The 23675-nt window shown below is 36.0% G+C and overlaps 1 protein-coding gene across 9 annotated transcripts in view; it reads right to left on the reverse strand.

Annotated features, from left to right (window-relative positions):
• Nucleotides 1–205: 205 nt before the first annotated feature.
• Nucleotides 206–23675, reverse strand: part of CMC1 (C-X9-C motif containing 1) — an 89814-nt gene continuing 66344 nt past the window's right edge. For 7 of the 9 annotated variants that reach the window (XM_070575938.1, XM_008539952.2, XM_070575937.1 and 4 more), the window contains 2 exons: nt 3933–4023; nt 206–470 (listed from right to left, as the gene is read on the reverse strand). In XM_070575938.1, coding sequence (XP_070432039.1) covers nt 350–470; nt 3933–4023 — 212 coding nt within the window. In that variant the 3' untranslated portion in view covers nt 206–349. Of the gene's footprint in view, nt 471–3932; nt 4024–12299; nt 12395–23675 lie in introns of all 9 variants that reach the window. The other 2 variants (XM_070575939.1, XM_070575940.1) reach the window with 1 other exon arrangement.

The raw sequence follows: 23675 nt of genomic DNA on the forward strand, positions 1-23675 counted from the left end.
CCTTCAGTTACTTGTAGCCCCCATGTTTAGCCATTAGTCTATATATTGGAAGAGAGTAACATAAGATCCCTAATGGAACCCTAAAAACCAATATTACTGTTAGAGAACTATAGTTGTGGAAAAACGAGAAATCCATGATGATCAGGCAAACCATATTCCATTTCACTATTTATTCCTATCCCATTTAATAAACTTAACTTTGAAATTTAAAAAAAAAATCTTTATTTCAGGTAAAATTAATTACTTCCATAATTTAGGATAAAGGAAACACACTTCCTTGAGTCCATTATTTCAGGTGACTGCAATTTCCATGAATATTAGAGTTCCTGAGTATCACTTGACTATCTGTCTACATGCTTGTGGGAAGCTTCTGGAGCCTCTTCTTGGTAGGAATTCCAGTTTTTCTGAATTCTTCCCTCTCCTTCAGGTATTCCATTTTGCATTCTTCATAAAAGGCTGGATCATTATAGCTACAAGAAGGAAATGAAAATCTTTTAAAGTGAATCACTTTGCAAGTATTTAATGTAAGCTTAATAATATTCAGATATCCAGGTCATCAGGCACAATCTTTAGAAATAGATTTTTAGTAATGGTCATAAATTCATTGTAAACATCAGACTTCCAAACTAGTTAAAGAAAAGGGGAAAAAAAGAAAATACTGTCTTTTTTGAATAGCCCTGTCCCAGAATACAGCAATGAGAAGCACAGCACCTAACCCCAAGGAGCCAGTGGTGTTACAGAGCAGACAAGGAATGACTGCATTACTATCAAGTAGACAAAATGCTATAATAGAGGATGGCCCAGTGCACCATGGAAACATGGAGAAGACGTGGAGGAGCGGGGAGATGTCATGGGGAAATGCTTAGGTTGCATTTTGAACGACCAACAGAAACCCATATAGAAGGCACATGTAGAAAGCCACCACAGATGAGGAGGAACTGTGATGCCTGAAGAACTGCAGGTAAATTGGTGCCACTAAAGCAGATTATGCACAGAGGACAAAACGCTTGAGAAGAGGCTGGAATGCGCAAAGGCCAAATCACGACGGTCCACTTACGCCATACTGTGAAGTTAAATCTACCCTGAAGGCAATGGGCACTATTAACAGAGCAACTGTAAGATCAGCTACATGTCAGATGAATCTGAGAGCATGTGGCAGACAGGCTAAAAGGGGGCAGAAAGGTTAAAGCTGGATGTCCTATAAATAAACTGTTAACAATAATCCAGACAAGAAATGATGAGGGCCTAAGCCAAAGGAGTTGTGATGAAAAGGATGAAATGGATCCAGGAGACATTTAAGGAAATGAAGTCAATAGGAAATAATGAATTAGAGTTAGGAGAGACAAGGAAGATTCTAGATTCTAGACAACTGTCTAATTCACAAAGACACATGATGCAGGAAGAGTTCAGTCTCAGACGTGAAAAAAGCAGCAGAGACATGTCAGGACCTATAGGAAGTAATTGAATCCATAGGTCCAAACTGAGCTTTCTCTAGATTCGAGAATAGAACTGGGGAACCCACTTTAAGGAACAGATTAAGGAAGAAAAGGCTGAGAAGTAGGTAGAAAAGTTAGGGAAATGGGAAAGAGCATTATATAGGAAAACAGGTAGAAGTGAATTTTAAGTGAGTTCTAGAGAGAGGTCAAGTAAAAGAGAAAAAAATGAAAAGATGTTCATTGGATTTGGCTACCACGAACCCACCAGAACCTTTGGGAGGAGCAGTTTCAGTGGAGTGAGGGCGGAAGTCAGATTGCAGTTTATTGAGGAAGGAATGAAGATAAGACAGCGAGAAATAAAAGAGCACAAACAATTAATGTTTCAAGATGTCACTATGAAGAGATGAGAGAGGGTAGTGGCTACATTCATTTCAAGGAATGTCAATAGTAAATAACAAAGCAGAGCACTTGCTTTTTCACAAATGAAAAAATACTATTTCTTAGAGTACGTTGATACCTAAGGTCAAGCAAAATTCTTCCTTAGTAACTGTGCATCTACTTTCAGCAAATGTCACATCCCTCTTTGTTTCCTTCACTGCTTATCTCTCCTCTAAACAAACAAGCAGCCTCCTCTCATCCTTCCTACTTCCTCCCCTAGAACGGACTAGAACCTGTTATTTTCCCCTCCTATTTCTGAGATGAGAGATGGAAGAATATTCAAATGATTAATATTCAGATAAAAGCTAACAAATACAATTAAAAAAAGAGCTAACATTTACTGAGTACCCACTATGTGCCAGGCATTATGGTAATGTGTTTACACATAGTACCTCACAATCACTCCATGGGGAATAATTAACCCAACTTAGAGTGAGGAACCTGCCCCAGGTCGCACGGCTAGCTAAGCTCTGGCTGATCCAGAGTCAAGCCCAGGCTGCCTTCTCCACAGTCCATGCTCCTGTCCTTCCTGCTTCAGTGCTGCCCTGTCTGGAAGGAGGGATGATTTGTCAAACTAATCATAACAAGTTATGATGATTGAAACTAGGGTGTAAAAATTCTTTAATCAATATGTAAAAGAATTCAACCAATTCAGTCAGTCACACAGAAGTTAAAGAGGTTCATTTATCGATTAAACATCTCTTGGGAGCACTAGGGAATAGAACTAGAAGAATAAGTCGTCACAGAATGAACTCTTACTCCTCTACAGGAAACACTTAGTGCAGGTCCTGGACCATAAATAAGGGCTGCTATTACAATTATTTTTATTTATTATTAACTTGAGAAAAAACATGTGACCTTAGAGAGTGTTTCTTCATCTATAAATGTAGATATTAATTGAAATAATCTCTAGTCTTCCAACTACAGCATTTGAAAAAAAATCCATAAATTTATATGTACATTATTTGTTATCAAAAAAGAAAACAGGGGATGGCCCTGTGGCATAGTGGTTAAGTCTGGCATGCTCCGCTTTAGCAGCCTGGGTTTGCACGTTGGGATCCTGGGCACAGACCTACATCCCTCATCAAGCCATGCTGTGGTGGCAACTCACATACAAAACAGAGGAAAATTGGCACAGATGTTAGCTCAGGGATAATCTTCCTCAAGCAAAAAAAAGGAAGATTGGTAAAGGTGTTAGCTCACATCGAATCTTCCTCACCAAAAACAAAGAAAAGAAAAGAAAAGAAGACAAATATAAGACTCAGATAACCATTAATTTCTCTTTATCTAATTCCCTAAGAAGCATCAAGCCATACTGACATATATGCTTCACAGGCTAGGGGAGCAGAGTACAGAAGGAAATAAGGGCTTACCAAAACTACAGTCTCACAACTATTAATTAACTGTATTTACTTAAGTACTGCCAAGTACTGTCTGTCAATAACGTATGTAATAAAATGTGGGGAGATACAACAAAAAGCACCTGCATTCAAAGAATTTCCCATATTTTTACTTTACGATTCAAGGAACTACAACAAAATATCAGTGAACAAATTTAAGAATTATTTTTAAAATTAATTTAACTTCAGAAATCTAAATTTGCCTTTGTATCCTTCATTTGATTTACTGCAACTTTCCTAAGAGTTAAATTAAATTAATCCAAAAAATCACAAGGCTGGCAAAGGTCTTAGAGATAGTCTAATTCAGTATCTTTTCATTAGAAGAGAGAAATAAACTCATCTATAATATATTCTATAGATCAAATTGTCCATGAAAAGGAATTTGTTAAATCACTTGAAAAATCATATATTTTTGTTTACTGACCTCATATTTCTAATCAGATACAATGTCAACCCGCATAACTTGAAAAGACCCTTCATAAATGTGTTACTTTTTTTAGAATAATCTTTAACAAATTGAAATTTTAGATTCAGCCAACAATATGATGGATTTGGTGGGGGGAAGTACAGAATATATATTGAGATAAATAACATACTCTTACCTCCTACATATATTACACACATACAGAAGCACAAACACTATGAGGTAACTACTTACTGAGCAATTAGACATTCTTTCAAGGCAGAATTTTCTTTCCGGCATTTTACTACCATAAGGACTCCAGAGTCCTTGCAACATTTGGTAAAATCTGAAATAGAAAATTTGGAAGGAAAACATTAACTGGTAATGACATCAATATAATTATTAACAGCTCTAAAATATTCATTCATTTAACATCTATGACCTAGATTGTTCTTGGCACAGAGTTCACACTCCACAAAAGACACGAACATGAACAAAAGGCAGAGTACACTGAGCATCGTCTACTTTGTAAAAATTAAGAATGCGATTTGCAAGGAGGGAGAGAGGACCTCTGAGTTAGAGTGAGGAGGTTCCATGGAGGCAGATGGGATGCAGAGAATAACTAGGATTTCTAATAGAGAAAAAGAGCATATTCTAGAAGAAATGAGTAAGAAAACTAAAAGGGGAGTTGTTTCCAGACATTGGCATCTGGGGTCCTGTCTCTGCAAGTCTTCTGATGGCATCAAGATATCCCCTTTCTCGGGGCTGGCTCCGTGGCCGAGTGGTTAAGTTTGCGTGCTCTGCTGCGGCAGCCCAGGGTTCGGATCCTGGGCACAGACATAGCAGAACTTGTCAGGCCACGTTGAAGCAGCGTCCCATATCCCACAACTAGAAGGACCTGCAACTAAGATATACAACTATGTATGGCAGGGTTTGAGGAGATAAAGCAGAAAAAAAAAAAAAGATTGGCAACAGTTTTTAGCTCAGGTGCCAATCTTTAGGGGGAAAAAAAAAAAAAGATATCCCCTTTCTTTAAGACAACCTGCCACAGTGCCTTAACTCCTGATAACAGGGCTCCCACTCAATTCCCGAGTCACCTCTTAGCTGCCCCAGAAAATTCACATGGCTTTCTGTCAAATTTCCATTCTGGCAGTTTACCTTTTCAATTGTACTGGCTCCTTTGGTATCCTGCCTTCTCAGATCTGAGATCTGAGGACCAGCAACTCAGAAAAGCCTGGTGCCACGATCCACCCACAGCTGGGCCACTTGCTAATCTGTCTGGTGTTTGCTTTGAGTCAGACTCGATCCTACCTTCTCCTTCCAGAGGACAGCGTGCTTCGCTCCCCACCTTTTGCAGCTACTCTCCTGAACTATCCTGATCCTTCCTCCCGACCACTGGCTGCTCTAGTTCCAGGCTCTGCCACATCCAATCTGCTGTAAGTAACCAACCATCTCCATGGCAAATCTTATAATATGATATCACCCTCGCAAAGAAGCTGTAGGCAAAAAAATAAATATTTTCTGAATATTTTCTATAATTCCTTTAACACAAAATTATCAAGATTCCTCTCTTTTCTTGAGCTGTGTTACCCTTCCAGTTACTAAGGAATATAATTTATAATCATCTTAAAGTAAGCAGGTAAGTTTTAGGAGTCTCCAAGAAGACAGATACTTATAATATGTAACAAAAAGATTTTTAAACTACAAGCAAACTGGACTGATTGAATCTGTTAAATGCAGAAAAAACTCATTAGAGGGACTGTGCTGAGACAAGAGCCCTACAGCATAGATATCTGTATCTACCTGCAGCATCATAGCCTACTTTGAAGGATAAGGAGTAGAAGTGGAACAAGGACAACAGATGCAGGAAATTACTTTAATTCAAATAATTTAATGTGGTTGGTCACATTAAATTATGGGTGACATGTAATACTCTACTTAAAAGACACACAGGATTAGCTTCCTTCAGCTCCTTGTTGGCTAGTCCCAGCAGTACCACCATTTGCTCTCTGATTCCTGAACCTAATCACGTATCTCTTATTCCAACTACAAATGTTCTTGTTCCTCTCTGTGCAGATGAGCTGGGCACACGCGCCAGATCAGACTGAGAGAATTTGACTAAGGAACCCTTACAACTCAAAAACTCAAAGTTGACTTACAATCAGCTCGTTATCAGTGGAGAGCCTGAGGCTATCCAAAGTTTGCATGGCTATCAAAAAGTCCATTAACATTTCACTCTGGAATGTCATTAGCATTCCTACATGTTAATTTTTCTACTTATAGCATGGCAATAAGATCTACCTTTCTAGAAGTAAAGATCATGATACCAAGTAAAAATCAAGACATGGGCAATCCTCAAAGGGAATATGTACATTAAATTAATCCAGAAGACTAAGGGCTTCTTTAAGGGAACTGCCATGTTCCATGGTGGTGATGAACCCCGGGCTGACTCCTCTGCACCACTTTACCCTTACTGTAACCTCAGAGACCCGGAGCGGTCACTCAGTTCACTCAGATAATGTCTAGAAGAAGGATCATTAGCATCATGAGTTTTGCCTAATGGAAATATGCTAGTTAAGCAAACCCCAGTCCTTTTCTGGAAAACACAAAAATCATGACTATTATCAAAAGTCTACTTTCTGAATTTAACAAACCCAATACTTTTACACTTGAGAAATTCACAATAGAATGCTTAGGTATCGCATTATTTTAAGATTTGTTTTCCCTAATATGAGCAAAATGTCCTTAGTAGGGAATTGATGCAAGAAAGCATTTATGTGTTCTGATTGCAATAAAGGCACAGTCTATATATTTTCACACTTGTCCAAATCTCTTCAGGGATAACTGCGACTGGCCTGAAGCCTCAAGCTGTTTGTAAGATTTTTGTCACTTGTTTAGCAACAAGATTTTAATGAGGATCCTTCTTTCATACTACATTAGCATACGTTCATATAATAGTGATGTTGCTAATACTGCCAACTGATGTCTAAAATAGTATTCTGAAACGAATCCAATTTAAATTGCTTCTGTCTTTCAATGTTACGTTAAACGTTAAAAAGCTTGTACACTTGTATATAAATAACAATTTTAATTACCATTAAAGACTATGAAAATAAAATTTCGTTTACTTCAGTATATTTTAAGGTAATACAAATGAGTATCAATAAACAGTGAGAGTAGAGATGATTAAAAGGTTTTCCAAAGTTTAAAGAAATGTGCTTAAAGAAAGCATTCAAGGCTTTTTTTCTTTAAAATATCAAGAACATGAGATTCTTTCTTTTGTAAACCTTCATTTCTCTAAAAGAAACCACTTAGTACTATATAATAAACAATTGGTAAAAATACTGTTTGGGTATAATAAGATTTGGATCAAGTACATCTAGGAAAAATAGAAAGAGATAAAGTCTTCTCCCAACTTTAGTCTAAGTAAAGTAATCCTATTGTAATCAAGTACATGTAGTCTATATAATTTCCAGTTTACATAACAGAAAATTTGGGGGGAGCCTCCATATAAAAGCAGTAAGAGAGATAATGGATTGGAATTGTTTATAACTCAATTTATGGAACTTTCAAATATTTTAATATTTAAATAACCAATAATAAGGTTTCTTAATTAAGCCATGGATAAGAATTTATGGAGCAACAACTGTGCATGGAAATAGAAATACCAGGTACTCGATGTTTTACACTTTTCATTTAGGCGGTCTCAAGCAACTTATTTTGCAAATTTAGTCATCTAGTTAGAACTAAAGCATTCAATGAGAGAGAATTTAAAAACATATCAAATTAAAAGAAATAATCCCCAATGTCTCATGTTTTTGACTAAAACCATTCCTTTATATCTCCGCTAATTTATAATTTTTTAAAATCTTAGTCTTATGAATTTTTATACAACTACCTTTAGATATAGTACTTATTTCTAACTTTCCAGTACTTTTATTTCCTTAATCAGTAAAATATTTATAAAGTACCTATTTTTTCCAGTATTACAAAAAGCAAAGATACATTTGGATACCAATATAATTTAGAATTTTAACATTAATCTATGTGTAATATTTGTGTGACTATACCATCATCTTAATGGTTTCACCTTTAAATCCGGAACTTCAATTGAATTTAAATGATAAACTTTTAGGAGGTCTTGCCTATTAAACACATGTAGTAGGGCAGATTTTAAAATGATTCTAAATTCATAATATATCATCAACTCTACAACTGGAAATCTTATGCATAAAACTTTTTCCTTATATAGAAGTGGATAAGAATAAAAACAGAAATGTACTTTAAATATAATGTACAAAAGATCTTTTGACCAGTTATTGAATCATAAGAGCTTTTAAAAATATAGAACTAAAAATGATACAATTTGGAGAGTGTTGGGTAGGTGCTGACTTTTAGTAAGATTTTCCTCCAGATAAAGGTGTCTGCAGTTTTAAATTTTTAATATAAATTAAAATCTAAAACTAATTTTTCTCAGGAAAAGCAATCTTTTAAGTGAAGACTGCCATAGTGAACAGTGTCATGTCAGGTCCCTGTAGACAGTGCCTAAGTGCTGTGCAGCTCTCAGTAATCATCATCCCCTCTGGAAACTGTGAAGTTAAAAGTGCCTGAAGATGACAGGAGGTCACTCTCAGGTTTGAGCTCCCCAGTTTCAGATGCAGTGATGGAGGCCTGAACCAAGGCAGAGACAATGAAGACAACAGACACCCTCTCCTTTCTGAAGACTACTCAGCTGAAGGAAACCAAGGCCGCAAGGCCACAAGCACATCATTCTATATAACCGTCAGCACGAACAGTATTTTATGTGAAAGATTTTGTAAACAGTTCTGACTTTATGTACCTCTGTTTATAAAATCTAGTAACAAAATTGTAGATCTCTTTGCAACCTCTAAGTCAATGACCCCAGTAGGCTGATGTTTGGAAAGAATTCAGGCCAATGCAACCTACAAACAAAACCTAATATTATAAATAATTCCAGACTGGATGAGAAGCTAATTAGGACAAGCGTGATTTGTTCAAACAGTTGAAAAAGGTCTATCAGTGAGTATTTGCCAGTAAAAATTCTAACAACAACAAAATTCCACACTTTTTCAAGGGATCTGTAAAACTAATCGTTCAAATGGAAAAACATGACATGCAGAAACCAGAGGATCTCTCATAAGACACATATGAAACAGTGGCTTCTTCACTGCACTCACCCCTTTAAAACTGTCCAAAGGTAAATCTAAAATACTACAGATGGGAAATCGCCAAATCAGGCTGTCACCTTAATGTTTAAGAAGAGATCCAATCGTAAATATTTCATTAATTTTTTCTTAAATTACCAAAGTAGAATGAAAAAGAAAAAACTCACTTATATTCCTGCCTTCACAATAGCAACAACAACAATAATAATAGCTAACACTTTTTGTGTTTACTATGTGCAGGCACTGTCCAATGGGTTATTTCAGGTTTCATAGGTATTAACTGATTCGATAAATTAAAATTTTTATTTTTTTCACATATTTTCAGTACTTATCCGTAAGCTCACAAAATATCATTCATTCGTTCAACAAAATTTCAAAGTACTTACTATGAGCCTAGCACTGTGCTAGGCTCTAGGGTTTCCACGCTGAACAAAACAGAGCGTTCCTGCCCTATGGGAGCTAAAAACAATCTCTGAGGAAGACAGGTAAAAAATGCTAAGAGTTGAGTTTGACATCTACTCTGAGAGGGGAAGGGCAGGGAGGGTGCTATGGAAGCACAGAATTGGATCTCCAAACCTATTCGAGAGACTTCCCATGAGAAGTACTTTTAAGCTACAACCTATACAGACCTGCCAAAGAGGAGGAGGAAGAGTGTTCTGGACAAAGGGCAAGGTGCAGGAGAAGGTCTGAAGGTCAACAGGCAGGACATATTACAGAGAGTAATCCAGAAGAGCGGGAACTTTTCAGGTTATTTGGTTGTGTGTGCATGCATGTGTGTGTGTTTGGTGGATAGCAGGTGGGGAGGAAAGGCATGTACCAATCATGACTGGTAGGAAGGCTTTGTCCTAAGGGCAATGGAAATCCTTAGAGAGTTTCAAACAGTGGAACAGCATAATCAGATTTCCTTCTGCAGAGAACGAGAAGAGCAGGCAGGGGAGGCAGGAATGGAAACAATAGGAAAATGCATTAGGAAGTGAGTACACTAATCCAAGCAAGAGATGGCAAGGGGCTAAAAGGGCCAATGAAGTGGGAATGTAGATGACTACAACTGAAACTTGACAGGACTTGGAGTAAAATTAGTTAGGAGGGTAAGAGATGAAGGAGGCAAGGATAACTGTTAAATTCCTTGCTGGGAGCATGATGCACAGTTTGATGACTTAAAAAACACCAGAAAAAGAACAGCATATGATGTTGTTCTCTTTTGGTGGGAGCCAGTGGAGGGAGACGGGGTAAAGATGATGATGAGTTTAAGACACGTTCAGCCAGGGGGCCTGTGAAACATCCAAGTAGAGTTGTCCAAAAGGTAGTTAACTATATGGGTCTGAAGCAAGTCTGCAGACACTGTTTTGATAGAAGTAACTCATTAAAAATAATGGAAAGAAAAGAGGCCCTATTCAACCACTGAGGAACACCAGTATTTAAGGGTGTAGCAGAGAGTGAGGAGACTAGAAAGATGGGGAGGACTATGTGGCGTTAGAGAAGTCATGGAAACCAAGTGATTGAGCCTCAAGTATATAATCAGGGTCCATCGGACCCAATTTTAGTTTTTGAGTTTCTTTTATGAGTAGTTCTAACTATTGTAAAGATGATATTTTATGACTTTTATGTTTTAGAGGCCTTCCAAAAAACCAAAGAAAATTGACATATTTTGTAATACAATAAAACTATTTTATCTTGCAATTATCATATAAGTTCATTGGATCATGACTGTTACAAAGCTAAGATATGATATAGACTCTTAGTGGTCTTATTTTTCCTATATCTTGAAAGATTTTACTATATCATCCTAGGAATTATTTCATCATGACTCATCAATTATCCCCAAGGATGTAAAAAATGACTAAAATAATAAGAAAACAAAATGATAGAATCACCTAGAAGCATGATGCAACAGTGAAATAAACCTTCATTACTACATTAGTTTTCTTATTGTATTGCCTACTGTATTACATCATTGTTCATGAATATACAATCATGTACCATATAAGGACATTTTGGTCAAATGGACTACAAATACAGCAGTGGTCTCAAAAGATTAGTACCATATAGCCTAGGTGTCAAGTAGGCTATCTACCATCTAGGTTTGTGTAAGCACGCTACATGATGTGCACACAACTACAAAATCACCTAAGGACGCATTTCTCAGAACACATCCCCCTTGTTAAGCAATGCATGACTGTATAAATGTTGTCTTTTTGGGTTTTGCTCTCCTTGAACACAGTTGAGATTTGAGATTTTTTTTTTTTAATTTTATTACTATGTTAGGTAGAATAATAGCCCCAAAAGATGTCCAAGTCCTAATTCCAAGAACCAGTGAATATGTTAGGTTACCTGGCAAAGGGGGATTAAGGTTGCTAATCAGACGATCTTAAGGGAGATTATCCTGGATTACCTAGGTGGGCCCAACGTAATCACAAGGAGCCTTAAAAGTAGAAGGAGGAGGCAGAAAAAAAACGGAAGAGAAAGATATGATGATGGAAGCAGGGTCAAACAAATGTTACCCTGCTGGCTTTAAAGATGGCAAAAGGGGAACACCAGCCAAACAATGAGGGGCTTTCTTATAGACTGACTGTGTTCCCTCAAAATTCATATGTTGAAACCCTTCTGCTCCCCTACTCCCCAGCCATGCAATGGCATTAGGCAGTAGGACCTCTGGGAGATAATTAGGATTAGATAAAGTCATGAGGGTGGAGCCCTCATGAATGAGAAGAATGACCTTCTAAGAGTCATGAGAGGGCTTGCTTCCTCTCTCTGCTCTCCACCATGTGAGAACACAAAAAGAAGTCAGCAGTCTGAAACCCTGAAGAGGCTTCTTACCAGGACCTAATCAAGCTGGCAACCTAATCTAGGACTTCCAGCCTCCAGAAATGTGAGAAATGAAGTTCTGTTGTTTATTAGTCATCCCATTTATGGTATTTTTGTTATAGCAGCTCGAGCTAAGACAGGCATCTAGAAGCTGAAACAACCAGACTTTCCATAGAGCCTCCAGAAAGCTTTGCCAATATCTTGATTTTAAGTCAGTAAGACCTCAGTAAGACTTCTGAACTACAGAACTGTAACATAATAACTTTGTGTTGTTTCAAGCTACTAAGTTTGTATGATTTGTTACAGCAGCAATAGTAAACTAATACACTGCCTATAATGGAAAAAAGAAAACTGACAAAAAGATGCTACACAATTATTAGATGAATCAGAAGATGAATGCAAAGAAACCTGCAGCAGTACTCTAGACTCTAATGATGATGGTGAAATTGATTGTATAAGCGTAATCATCGATTCTGAATCTTCAGATGACAATATCCTAGATGACCTTTCCCCAAATCAGGAACTGATGAGTAAATAGTACATTTTGAAGGACAAAAAAGAAATATGGTATTCTCATGCCATTAGTCATTCAACAGGAGGGATTTTTCATGCAATATTATGTAACAAGAACCTGTACAATTCCATTGTGTTAAAGGAGATATGGCAGCATCCATCTTTTATGATATCTGAGTGCTGAAATTTCCTTGATCCAAATGTGAAAGGTAGCTGTATAAACAAAGATAATTAGAAGGAAACAGTATTTATGGTACGTATAAGTCTAAAAATGGAAACATTTTAAAATTAAGGAGGAAAAAAGATGGCCATCCTCTCTTTAACAAAATAGGTAGCCATCAGCGTTTTCAAAAATGTTGCATTTTAAAGATGTAAGTACAAGAAGCAGGCTTAACGGTAAACTAGAACCCATTAGAGATGTGTTTGAAATCTGGAGCCAGCATGTACAAGATAGATATGTTCCAGGTTCATGATAAACAGTTGGTTGCATTCAAAGGACATTGACCATTTCAAATACAAAATTTTCAAAACAGGAAAACATGGAATAAAAATTGGGGCTTGCTGTGTTTACTTCTTACTAAAATTTCTAAAGTCAGTATCCCTTTGTTCTTTTGTACATTTTTTGAACACGATTTTAAAATATAAAGATAAACATAAAAGATCGTCCATCAGATGACTATCTTTTCTGGGATGGTCTGGGTTAAAGAAGGAGCGGTCATTATTACCAAATGCTGCTGAGACGTCTACTAAGATAAAGAGAGAAAATCACCTATTAGTTTTTAACGTTAAAATTTTAAGTCCTACTACTGTCCAGAAATATCTTTGATTTGCATAATGCCAAGGAGGGGATTAGGCCAAACAAAAATCTTTGCTCCTTATCAATGATGCATTAAACAGAGCTTTTATTTTCAACTCTCTAGGATAATGATTTCCTTAATCAAGTGTTCATTAAATACAAAATATGGTTCCTAACTTCAACGTGTTTATTATACAGTGGCAGACACAGGAAGGAATTCAATAATAATACCATGTAGTTGTGTCTTCATTCAGTCAACTTGGGTTTGTAACCCTCTAAACCTTGCATTGTGCAATATGGTAGCCACTAGTCACATGTGGTTCTTGAACACTTTAAATGTGGGTAGACTGAATTGTGGCATGTTGCAAGTGTAAAATACATAGTGGATGTTAAAAGCTTAGGATGAAAAAAGTTATGTAAAATATCTCATTAATCATTTTTATACTGACTGCATGTTGAAAAGATAATATTTTGCATATGACAGATGAAATAAAATACCATACTGAAGTTAATTTTATCTTTTTTAACTAATTTCACATTTTTAAAATGTGGCTGCTATAAATTTAAAATTATAAATATGGCTCACATTATATTTCTATTGTCCAATAAAACTTTCTGCAATGATGGAAATGTTCTCTGCACTTTCCAATACTGTGGCCACTAGCCACACTGAGCACTTGAAACATGGCTAATGCAACTGAGAAACTGAATTTTTCATTTTAATTAACTTTAATTAACTTAAATAGCCACATGTGACTAGTGGCAGCCATACTGGACAACGCAGCTCTAGACATTTTTAGTTCCCTATACTGCAGGTGAGATGCAAATAGGCAGCTGGTGCTGAGTTGGCTATTGCTTCATGATTTGAACTTTATGATCATTTTAGGCTCAATAATCTTCCTTATCTTTCCTTAAGGCATATTTTTCTATCCATTGATCCTTTTTAAGCCTATTAAAATACCTAATCAAAATACAATATTTAAGGAAATAAAAACTAAGTATAAATAATCATTCAATAAACTTTAGCCACTTAGCTGGTATTCAACAAACAGCTGAATAAGTAAATCAATAAATTCTATGAATGAGTGTAAAATTTATAATTCTGGCTTTCTACTAGGCTTCAGTTGATTTAACTCACCCTTATATTTATGAATATGGTTTTGTTAAATAATCTCTCCCATGGCATAGACTGTTATGTAATGACACAGATCTAAATTTTTGACAATGTTCTCTATCATCATTAGTTCTTGAGTTTAGTCAGGGTTGTATTTAGAATTCATCCAAAGACAAAGTTCAAAAGACATTACATAAAATGTAGGGGTTTAGGGCCAGTGCAGCGGCATAGTGGTTAAGTTCGCGCACTCTGCTTCAGTGGCCCAGGGTTCGCAGGTTTGGATCCCAGGAGCAGACCTACACGCCCCTCATCAAACCACGCTGTGGGGGCAACCCACATACAAAACAGAGGAAGATGTTAGCTCAGTGACAATCTTCCTCGAGCAAAAAGAGGAAGTCTGGCAACACATGTTAGCTCAGGGCCAATCTTCCTCACCAAAAACAAAACAAAACAATTTAGGGGTTTAGCTGAAATTAAAAAGTTGGAGAGGACTATTCAGATTCATTATTTCCATTTATTAGAATATAAGTTTAATGGGAATAAGATGTGATTCCAGCAAGGAGCCCTTAGTATGTAGCACTTGGAACAGATGATTTCTATTTATGGAAAATCAAAGGGCAATGATACATAGATGTTGAGCGGGGTCTAAAATGGTTCTTAACTCATTTCCCCTTTAGAAGAAACTGTCTTATTTCAGGCGACAAATTTTTTGTTTTTCTATTTTTCTCATGTAACTTCATAATTTTTTTGCAAGGTATTTAAAGGTGTTAATAATAGCAATAAGAACAAAAAACGATAATGGCCACTAAAATATACTGAGTATTTATTACGTACCAGGCACTATATGGAGCACTTTACATTTATTAGCTCACGTGAATTTTACAAAAAATACTATCAGATAAGCACTACCCTTATCTTCATTTGCCAGATGAGAAACTGAGTGTTAAGTAGGCTACGTCACATTTCCAAGATCACACAGTATGGTACAGAGTGGCCTAGAACCAGGCCTTTTTAATTCTGGAAAAATACTTGTTAACTACTATCGAATTCCACTTACTTCTTTCCACAATCAGAACACAGGAAAAACCTCCACACCTAACAGAAATGTCCATGCCCACAGAATAGACTTAATTAACCCAGGCCAGTTATCTCACATGAGGCCACAACTGAGACCTGGGAAGTAAGTGAGGATGGCTCTGCACATTCTATCGCTAGCATAAGAAAAAGTAAGCTACAGCTTATTTGCTCTGCTTTTATGCTATGTAGCAATCATCTAAAGTAAAGAACATCAGATACCTCACTCTCTAGTTCCACACCCCATTTTCCAGAATTCCCATAAAATACATTTAAATACTTAAAATAAGGATTTTACACATTAGAAAGTGTCTTCTCCAGTCAGTACATAATGAAATGCTAAATTCTGTGTTTCAGATTTTAAGTGCTATTAGAATTTGAAAGGTAGACATTAGCACAGCCTACTGTGGCCAAGAAAAGCACCAAATCACCCCATCTTTTAAAAAAAGTCTGCACATAAGAGATGCTTTAAGTCTCCCCAAATAGAATTCATGAGCATTATTGTTAATGACAGAGGTGGAGGATTTAGAAAATGGCAAAGCAAGAGAAATATAAGTGACTGAGTCTGGTTTATACCATACATTTTTGATACATGTCCCCTCTTTGTTCCCCCCACAGCCTTCAAAGATAAAAGACCTATTCATTCATTAATAGGCATTGATCAAAGCAACCGACAAAGACACTGGCACATTTGTGAACGTGGAGACTTTTGGGCTTCCCTGCCATCTCTTGGCAGATGCTCCACCCTCTCCCACCCCCTAACAAAAAGTAGGATCACACAAAAGTAGGCACAATAATTTTAATAATGTAAGTAATGCAAGCAATAAACTAACCTGCTGTACTTCATTCTTGCAAGAGGTTTTATAGCCTATTCTGGGGATGAGTATGGGCCAACAGTGACCGTTAACTGCCACTCAGGGAAGGTGCAGGAGAAGACCAGCTGCCTTGTTCTAGAATTCCGGGATGGAAATGGTTAGAGTGGGAGGGACCGCAGAGGTCACCTAATCTAAATCCTTAAATCCAGAAAGTCCTTCCTAATCCATGTCATTGTTTAAACACTTGTGGAGACAGAAATCTTCTTATCGCACAAGGTAGCCAGTTCCTGTGTGTGTGTGTGTGTGTGTGTGTGTGTGTGAGAGAGAGAGAGAGAGAGAGAGAGAGAGCGCGAGAGTGAGCGCGTGAGTGTGATGGGGGTAGGATCTGGAGGATTTATAGCCTGAAAAAAATAAGAGTTAAGTCTAACGCTGCCTCTTCTTCAAACACTACAGGAAATAACATTCTCATTTTTTTCCTCCTCCTGGTTTAGAGACAGTTGAACACTCCTCCCTCCTCCTAGTTGGATGTGGTTTCCAGACTACTGACAAAACCTGGTCACTCTCCTCACATTCTGTTGGTTTGTCAAATTTATGTATTTAACACCTTGCTTTGCTCCAAAAAAGATTTGAAACAGCCTGGCATCTCCCTTAAAAAACAGCATCCATAAAGACAATAATTTCTTCAAATCCAAACACAACAAGCAATTTGAATATAAAAATAATTATGGCTATGTCTTTCTTAACAAAAACAAATATATAAATAAGGTTCTCATTTGTAGGGAATCACTAAGAGAATGACATGTCACTAGCCATTCCTCATCCTGTCTTCACTTAGCTGAAGCAAAAAAATACTTTTACATAAGTAAAAAATAGCCTTTGACACCATTAAAAGCCACTTATCAGCTTCCTTTTAATTTAACACTGTCACACCAAAAGTAGACATACTATACCACAAAATACTATGTGGCCACTGAAAAACAGTGCGCTGACAGGGAATGGTCTTCAAGAGTTAAAGTGAAAAGAGCAAGGTGCAGAAGAGTGCAGTTGAGCAGGTTACCATTTCTGTTTAGAACACACACATACACCTGTGTGGAGGTATGTATACATATGTATCTATATAGACACACAGGTGTTTGTGTAAACACAAAATGGCTGTGGAAGAATAGGTATGAAACTGGTCATCGTGGTTGTCTCAAGAGGAAAACTGGGGCTCTGGGGGCACAAATTGAAGGAACACATATGTACCGCGTTTGGTAGTCTGTACAAGTGTAATCTTACAAAATGTAATTTTAAAAAAAAGAAGGAAAGTAATAGCTTTGGGTGGAGGAGAGGGGAGAGTGCACTTCAGACAGTGGAATCCACATAAAGGGAGCCTTGGCTTTGATGAGCAGAGAAAACCACCTCTCTCGATTTTTTCCCTAAGCCAGCCCTCTTCCCTGAATTGCTGCTGAGCAACAACTGGGTGAGGAACCCGACGACATCTCACTAAGAACAATCCACTCACGACACTGTAGGGGTATTGCTGCACGTATGGCTTCATTTCATTAAATGCTAACTGTTCTCAAATACAAATCTGGACACTGCTTCTCACAAAATATACAGCTACACAGATCCTACTATTCCCATTATACCAATACCAAGTGAAAAGCACTCTTCCAGGGTAAAATGACACCATCAGAAATCACACTATTGGCTTTCTTTTAATTTAACACGGTCACACCAACTGCCAAAATGGAAGAAATTCGACAATGATAACATGTGCTACTTTGCTAATAAATAGGTCCAAATTCTCAGTTTTAAAGGGAAAGAAAAGAATAAAAGACATGTTATGCTAAATTTAATTAGACATTTAGTAAGTGTAGTATCTCTACTTAACAAGGCAAATCGATCCTTTCAATTCTGGCTGCAATTTATTTAAAGACTTTACAATTTTACTACTTAAGAACAAGTCCTATGGAGGTGTTATCTCACCATTTATATTTTCACAACACTTATGATATTGCTATCACACTCTTAAAATAAATGAAAAGCCCCATGCCACATTTCAGACAATATAATGCTACAGACTCTATTTTTATTCCTGGCAATAAACATTAAAATAATTCTGTATTGCTCACTTTATTCTTGTAATGTTGAATATAAAAAAAAACTAAGCTTTTTTTTTTGAAATCCAGTTATACTTGAAAAGAAGAGATTTTAATCACTTGGTTTTAAAATTAGGCATTAAAAATATATCATTATAAAATTCTGACAATAGCATTTTATGACAAAATTATTATGCTTTTAATTTTCTATTAAATTGTGATTAGCTTGCTTCTTTAAAGATTAGTCTGTGTACAGAACGACTTTAGTGGTGCATTTAATGAGACAAGAAGGGAGAAGGATGAACATGAAAAGATTATTTTACATTGTAGTGCATGAGCTATTTGATAATTCTAACATAGTACAAAAGAAAGCTTCTCTGTAGATTGATCATGGTTCAGTTAACATCACTGAATATCTAATACCTCCAACTCAATTAATTCTCACCTGATTAAGATCAGACTGATATTCAAACTAAATCATCTCTCCAGTCAAGTAGAAATCAATATTTCTGATTTTACTTTTAAATTACAATAGAAAATAAAATGTAGCCATGTTCAATATGCCAAGAGTAGCTTTTCTATTCTAGTCTACCATGGCATGGATAACACAGTTGATTAAAGAATTATTCTAATTTGAGCACCAATATGTAGCAGAATCTGATTAATTTGAACACAGAGATGGAATAAAGTAATTAAATATGTCTTATACAGGGCAAATAGAAAATTGACATAAAATAAACTTGACTTCTTTACAACAAACCTCACTGTTTATCAGCTCAAGTAGTTAGGAATACGGTTTTATTAAAGATTGATTACTCTCAGAGAAGAGTCATGTTTCAGGCACAGATATTTATAAGGTGGGCAAAGAAGCCGTTCTTTTTAGATCACACTCTCTTGACTACAGCCCCCTCCAAAAAGGAAGCACATACCTAAAAACAACCGAATTATTTCTACATGACTCGTCCAGAAAAAGCAAGACATACTGACCTGTCCTGGCTGAGGAGGAAAATTAGTGAACCCAAAAATAACAAAATGCTTACATATTTGTAACTCTTACTACTAAAGAGAACATGAAATAGATTTTCCTCCTCTTTCAGTCCTTAATTCCTTTCAAATTTAAGATGGAGGAGAAAATAAAGCCAAATTATTTGTTCGATTAATTGAACAGAAAGTATTGTTTCACTTGTTAGCAAACTCAACAATTCAGATGAAAATGACAGATATTTTTCAAATTTTAAACAATATATTTAAGAAAGCAAAATCATGGCTAAATGTACTATATTAGAATTGAAAATAATAATATAATTTTGAGTACTTAGTGTGTGCCAAACGTACATCATATATACTTATTATATACATTATGTATATGTAACATGTAAAATACTTTAGATATAAAGATACATTTTATATGAAATATAATTATGTATTTTTATACATTTTTTTAAGCCTCACAAAGTTGGTTATTACTTTGTACTAAATAATTCATAAGTGTTACTTTAGATGTGCTTTTTCTGGTGCCTTAGATACATCATTTCATAGAAAAGAATATTAGGAAGCAAGAATTATGCACATTAACCTGGAAACACAGATTTCCAAAATTTGTATCCTATGAGAAACGGTCATACAAGTTACTTATAGACCATAACTAAGGGCACGAAAATCAAAATTGGTTAAGATATGATACTCCCAACAAATGACTTACAGAATCTGAATCTGGGGCTGCTTATACAACTTGAAAGTTGGGCTATCTGCATGTTATATACAAAAGGATATTCTTTACTTTCATGAAAGGCTCTGTCCTATTTTTCCTGAACCACACAGACATCTGTTTGATTTTCTTATGACTGAAGCATATTTTCAGAGAAATATTCCTCTAGTATATGCTCTCTCTATATAAATACAAATAAAATAACAGTGCAAAAACTGTAACAAACCAGTGCACATGCTCCACGTTTAAAGGGGCAGCTGTTACTTTCTTCCAGATAATTGTTTACCTTGCAGGAATGGAAACAAAGCATTACCAGGACTAAAGATCTATATTCTTTTAAAGCTGGAAATTTTTGCTTTATATAAAATCTCACAATTTTAAATAGCTTAACTTGGTAAACTAAAACAAAGTTAAATTTGTTTTCTAGACACTGCACAGAGGAAAAACAAAATAAGTCTACCTAATGGCTCTTGGCTGAAGGCTGATGGTCTGTGTCATCAGCTTGAAAGGCTTTCTTGAACATTTCAAGTGTAGACTAATGATGCAAATGTGGTTATCCCTTCAAAAACTACTATCACTCACTTGACAACTACTAAAAAGTAGAAGTCTCATAATTACTCTAAAGAGCACCTTAGCCCGATAAGCAGAGGAATTAAATGGAGACAGTCCCACCTCAAACTACCCAATCTCTAATTCCTCATCCTTTCCAGGGTCCCGCGAGGCTATCTCAGTCACGATGGATGTAATATGTTTACTTCCTTTCAGGGACCAATAACAGGGAGGGAAACAAAATGGGCCCTTAATTAAAGGTTTACATTTCCTTCAAGCCCACCCTAAATTTATTATGTATCGGTTGCTAAACCTCTCTAAATCCACGCTCCAAGAAGCACTTGAGGTAAGAAGAATGTTTCATTGGAATGGATGCTACTTTATAACATAAAGGGTTTCTTTTCCTTCTCTATTAAATCACCAGATATTTGGTAAGCTAACAAATAGTTTGTTTGCTGCCCTCAAAAAGTCTCCAACACAGCAGCAAAACAATGACACGCTTAAAAAATTAAACAATACAAGATAAAATAGCAATTGCGGAAGAATGACAACAAATATCATATGGCAGTAAAAGACTGATTGCCCAGGAGGCACATGCAATGACTAATAATAAGAGTTCGCAGGTGGAAGGGCTCACCACAGGCTACTAGAAGGCAGCACAAAATTTAAAGGACTATTTTCACATCTGCAAAGATGGATGGAAAAATTTCAAGAAATCTATTAATCTGTGAGTACAAATGATGAAATGAATAACTGTTTAAAATATTTATAATAATTTTATATTGTCAGGATTCAACAAAGCAGTTATTAAATATACTCACACATTAAGCATTATGGCAAAATCTAGCAGGTCAAAACCATGGGGCTTGGTCTTAAGAAGCTACTTATAAGACACTGCTAAATAAGAATTTTCTTTGTTTGTATTTTATTAGTAAAATTTGATTAAAATAATAAAAAAGTTAAAATATAAAATATTTAAAACATAAAAATAAAAACAGATTTGGAAATTTTCTGTCATAAGAACAGAAGAAAGTAGAGAAAGTGGCTGTCACAGTCTTATTTGTTAAATTCCACAAAGAATATTTTTAATTTTAAAACAGAATGTCAACAGGGTTGATTGAAATAAAGAGAAATAAATTAATGCTAAATAATTACTAAAGAAGTTTTGTTTATGGAAATGAATAATTCAGTGTTTTACAAAGTAAATTCAAACAGCAGCTGCTTTGCTGACATTAAGCTAAAAAGAGCTTTCTCAAAATGTACAAACTTTAAAACTAAAGAATCATCATATTTCTTACGTCAAACAGAAAAAAGTTATTTCCTAAGTTTTCTGGTTTTAGTATGAACTATTACATGGTTACAATGGTAATCAACCAACCATTTAAGGAGTCTCAGCATTACATTTTTCAAAGGAGGCTAGCTGTCACCTTCTAGTTAACTGAATATATGTATAATTCTTGGCAGTTAAGTCTTACAACAGCCAGGAGGAGAAAGGAATTCAGATTTCTAACAATCTGTTCCCCATGCACTTGGTCCTGGATTCTATTCAGATCTCAAAATGAATCCTATGGCCGCCTTTTAACTCCACTGCAGTTCCATTGAGGTCTCCTAACTTCTTGCTCCCACGTATCAAGAAGGAGCTCTTCCTTCTTTAGAAACAAATGAACCCAAACTTAAAAAAACAAGCACCTGAGAGAAATTGCACATATTACAAATTAAGCTTATTTTTACTAAATAATTAATCCATAGTTCTTCTAACAATCAGTTTCTCCTAACAGCAGCTAATAGATACAGAAATTTGAAAATTAAAATGTTGTAAGTACCCTCAAAGACCAATTTGAAATTAAAATAAAACACTTCCAGTCACATAAGACAAAGGGAAAAATCAGGTTCTATTTACATAAAAATTTTTTAGGTTTATCTATTGCCTAATGCAAGCTCCAGTCTGCAACTCTTTAGTGAATTGTGAAAATTTAGCAGACTGCACACAGTATTTGTTTTTAAAAATAAGAGAACAGGAAATATCAATGTACAGTGTGCACTTCATCCATATAAATGCAACAGACACAAAAATGTATCTGTATGTGTACACTGAGTTGCACTTTAAAATGTATTTCTTTTTTTTTAAAGATTGGCAACAGATGTTAGCTCAGGTGCCAATCTTTTTTTCTTCTTCTTCTTCTCCCTAAAGCCCCTCAGTACATAGTTGAGGTTGTAGGTCCTTCTGGTTGTGCTATGTGGGACACCGCCTCAGCATGACCTGATGAGTGGTGCCATGTCCGTGCCCAGGATCCGAACCGGTGAAACCCTGGGCCGCCAAAGTGGAGCACACAAACTTAACCACTCAGCCACGGGGCCAGCCCCTCAAAATGTATTTCTTACCACAGGCCAGGTGAAAAGAATTTTTAAAAGCCACTGGCCTAAGGCAAGTTAATTCTTATCTTCAACAATAGTAGAACAGCTCAAACAGCATAATCTTAATTCATTCTTTTGTTAAATATTTACTGAGAATTTCTATACATCAAGTCCTATTCTAAGTACTTGGGATAAATGAGTAAAACAAACCAGGCTCTCTGCCTTTGGAAAGTTTATGAAAAAGGAAGAGAAAGACAGGAAACATAATACTGTATAGTACATTAGAATGTGGAAAGTTACAGGAAAAAAGTAGAGAAAGGTAAAAGGGAATATGGGAGGGTGAAGAGAGTGGGTTGCATTTTAAGCAGGGTCGTTAAAGTAAGCCTCTCTGAGGAGAATTTTGGGGAAAAACTGAAAAGAAGTGAAGGAATCAATAACATCATTTATATACCCGATGACAACATAATACAAACACTAAAGTGTCTATTCTATCCATGACAGATCAAAAATTACTTCTAAGGAAAACAGACATGAAGAAAGAATAACTGTGCCTAAGACAACATTTCCACAACTGGATTCCTAAACACAAGAAAGGTGGCCACCCCACCAACGACCAAAGAGAAGGCACAGCTACTAATGCCAACTAAGTTACTCTTATGGAAATCAGACAGGGCTTAATTTTAAGATGTCACTAAAATGAAAGTAAGGACTGAAGACAAAAGAAATACATAAAAATGATTTAAAATATTAAGGCAAAAATGAGCTCAGATTAAAAAGAATCTATTGAAAAAACATTACTCACTAAATGTATTTCTAGGGTAGCAAAGTGTGAAAACAGCATTCTTCACTCCTTCCACAGTCTACAAATTCTTTTTTTGTTTTTCTAAAAATTCAGTAACATAAACTAAGCATCTCTGTAACTTCTACCTGGGTAACAAAAGAAGGAAGAAGTAAGTTTAGTTAATAACCCAGGCCTGACTTCTAACATAACTAGTTCCC

The sequence above is a fragment of the Equus przewalskii genome, chromosome 15 (genome assembly GCF_037783145.1).
Source record: "Equus przewalskii isolate Varuska chromosome 15, EquPr2, whole genome shotgun sequence".
Taxonomy (NCBI): Eukaryota; Metazoa; Chordata; class Mammalia; order Perissodactyla; family Equidae; genus Equus; species Equus przewalskii.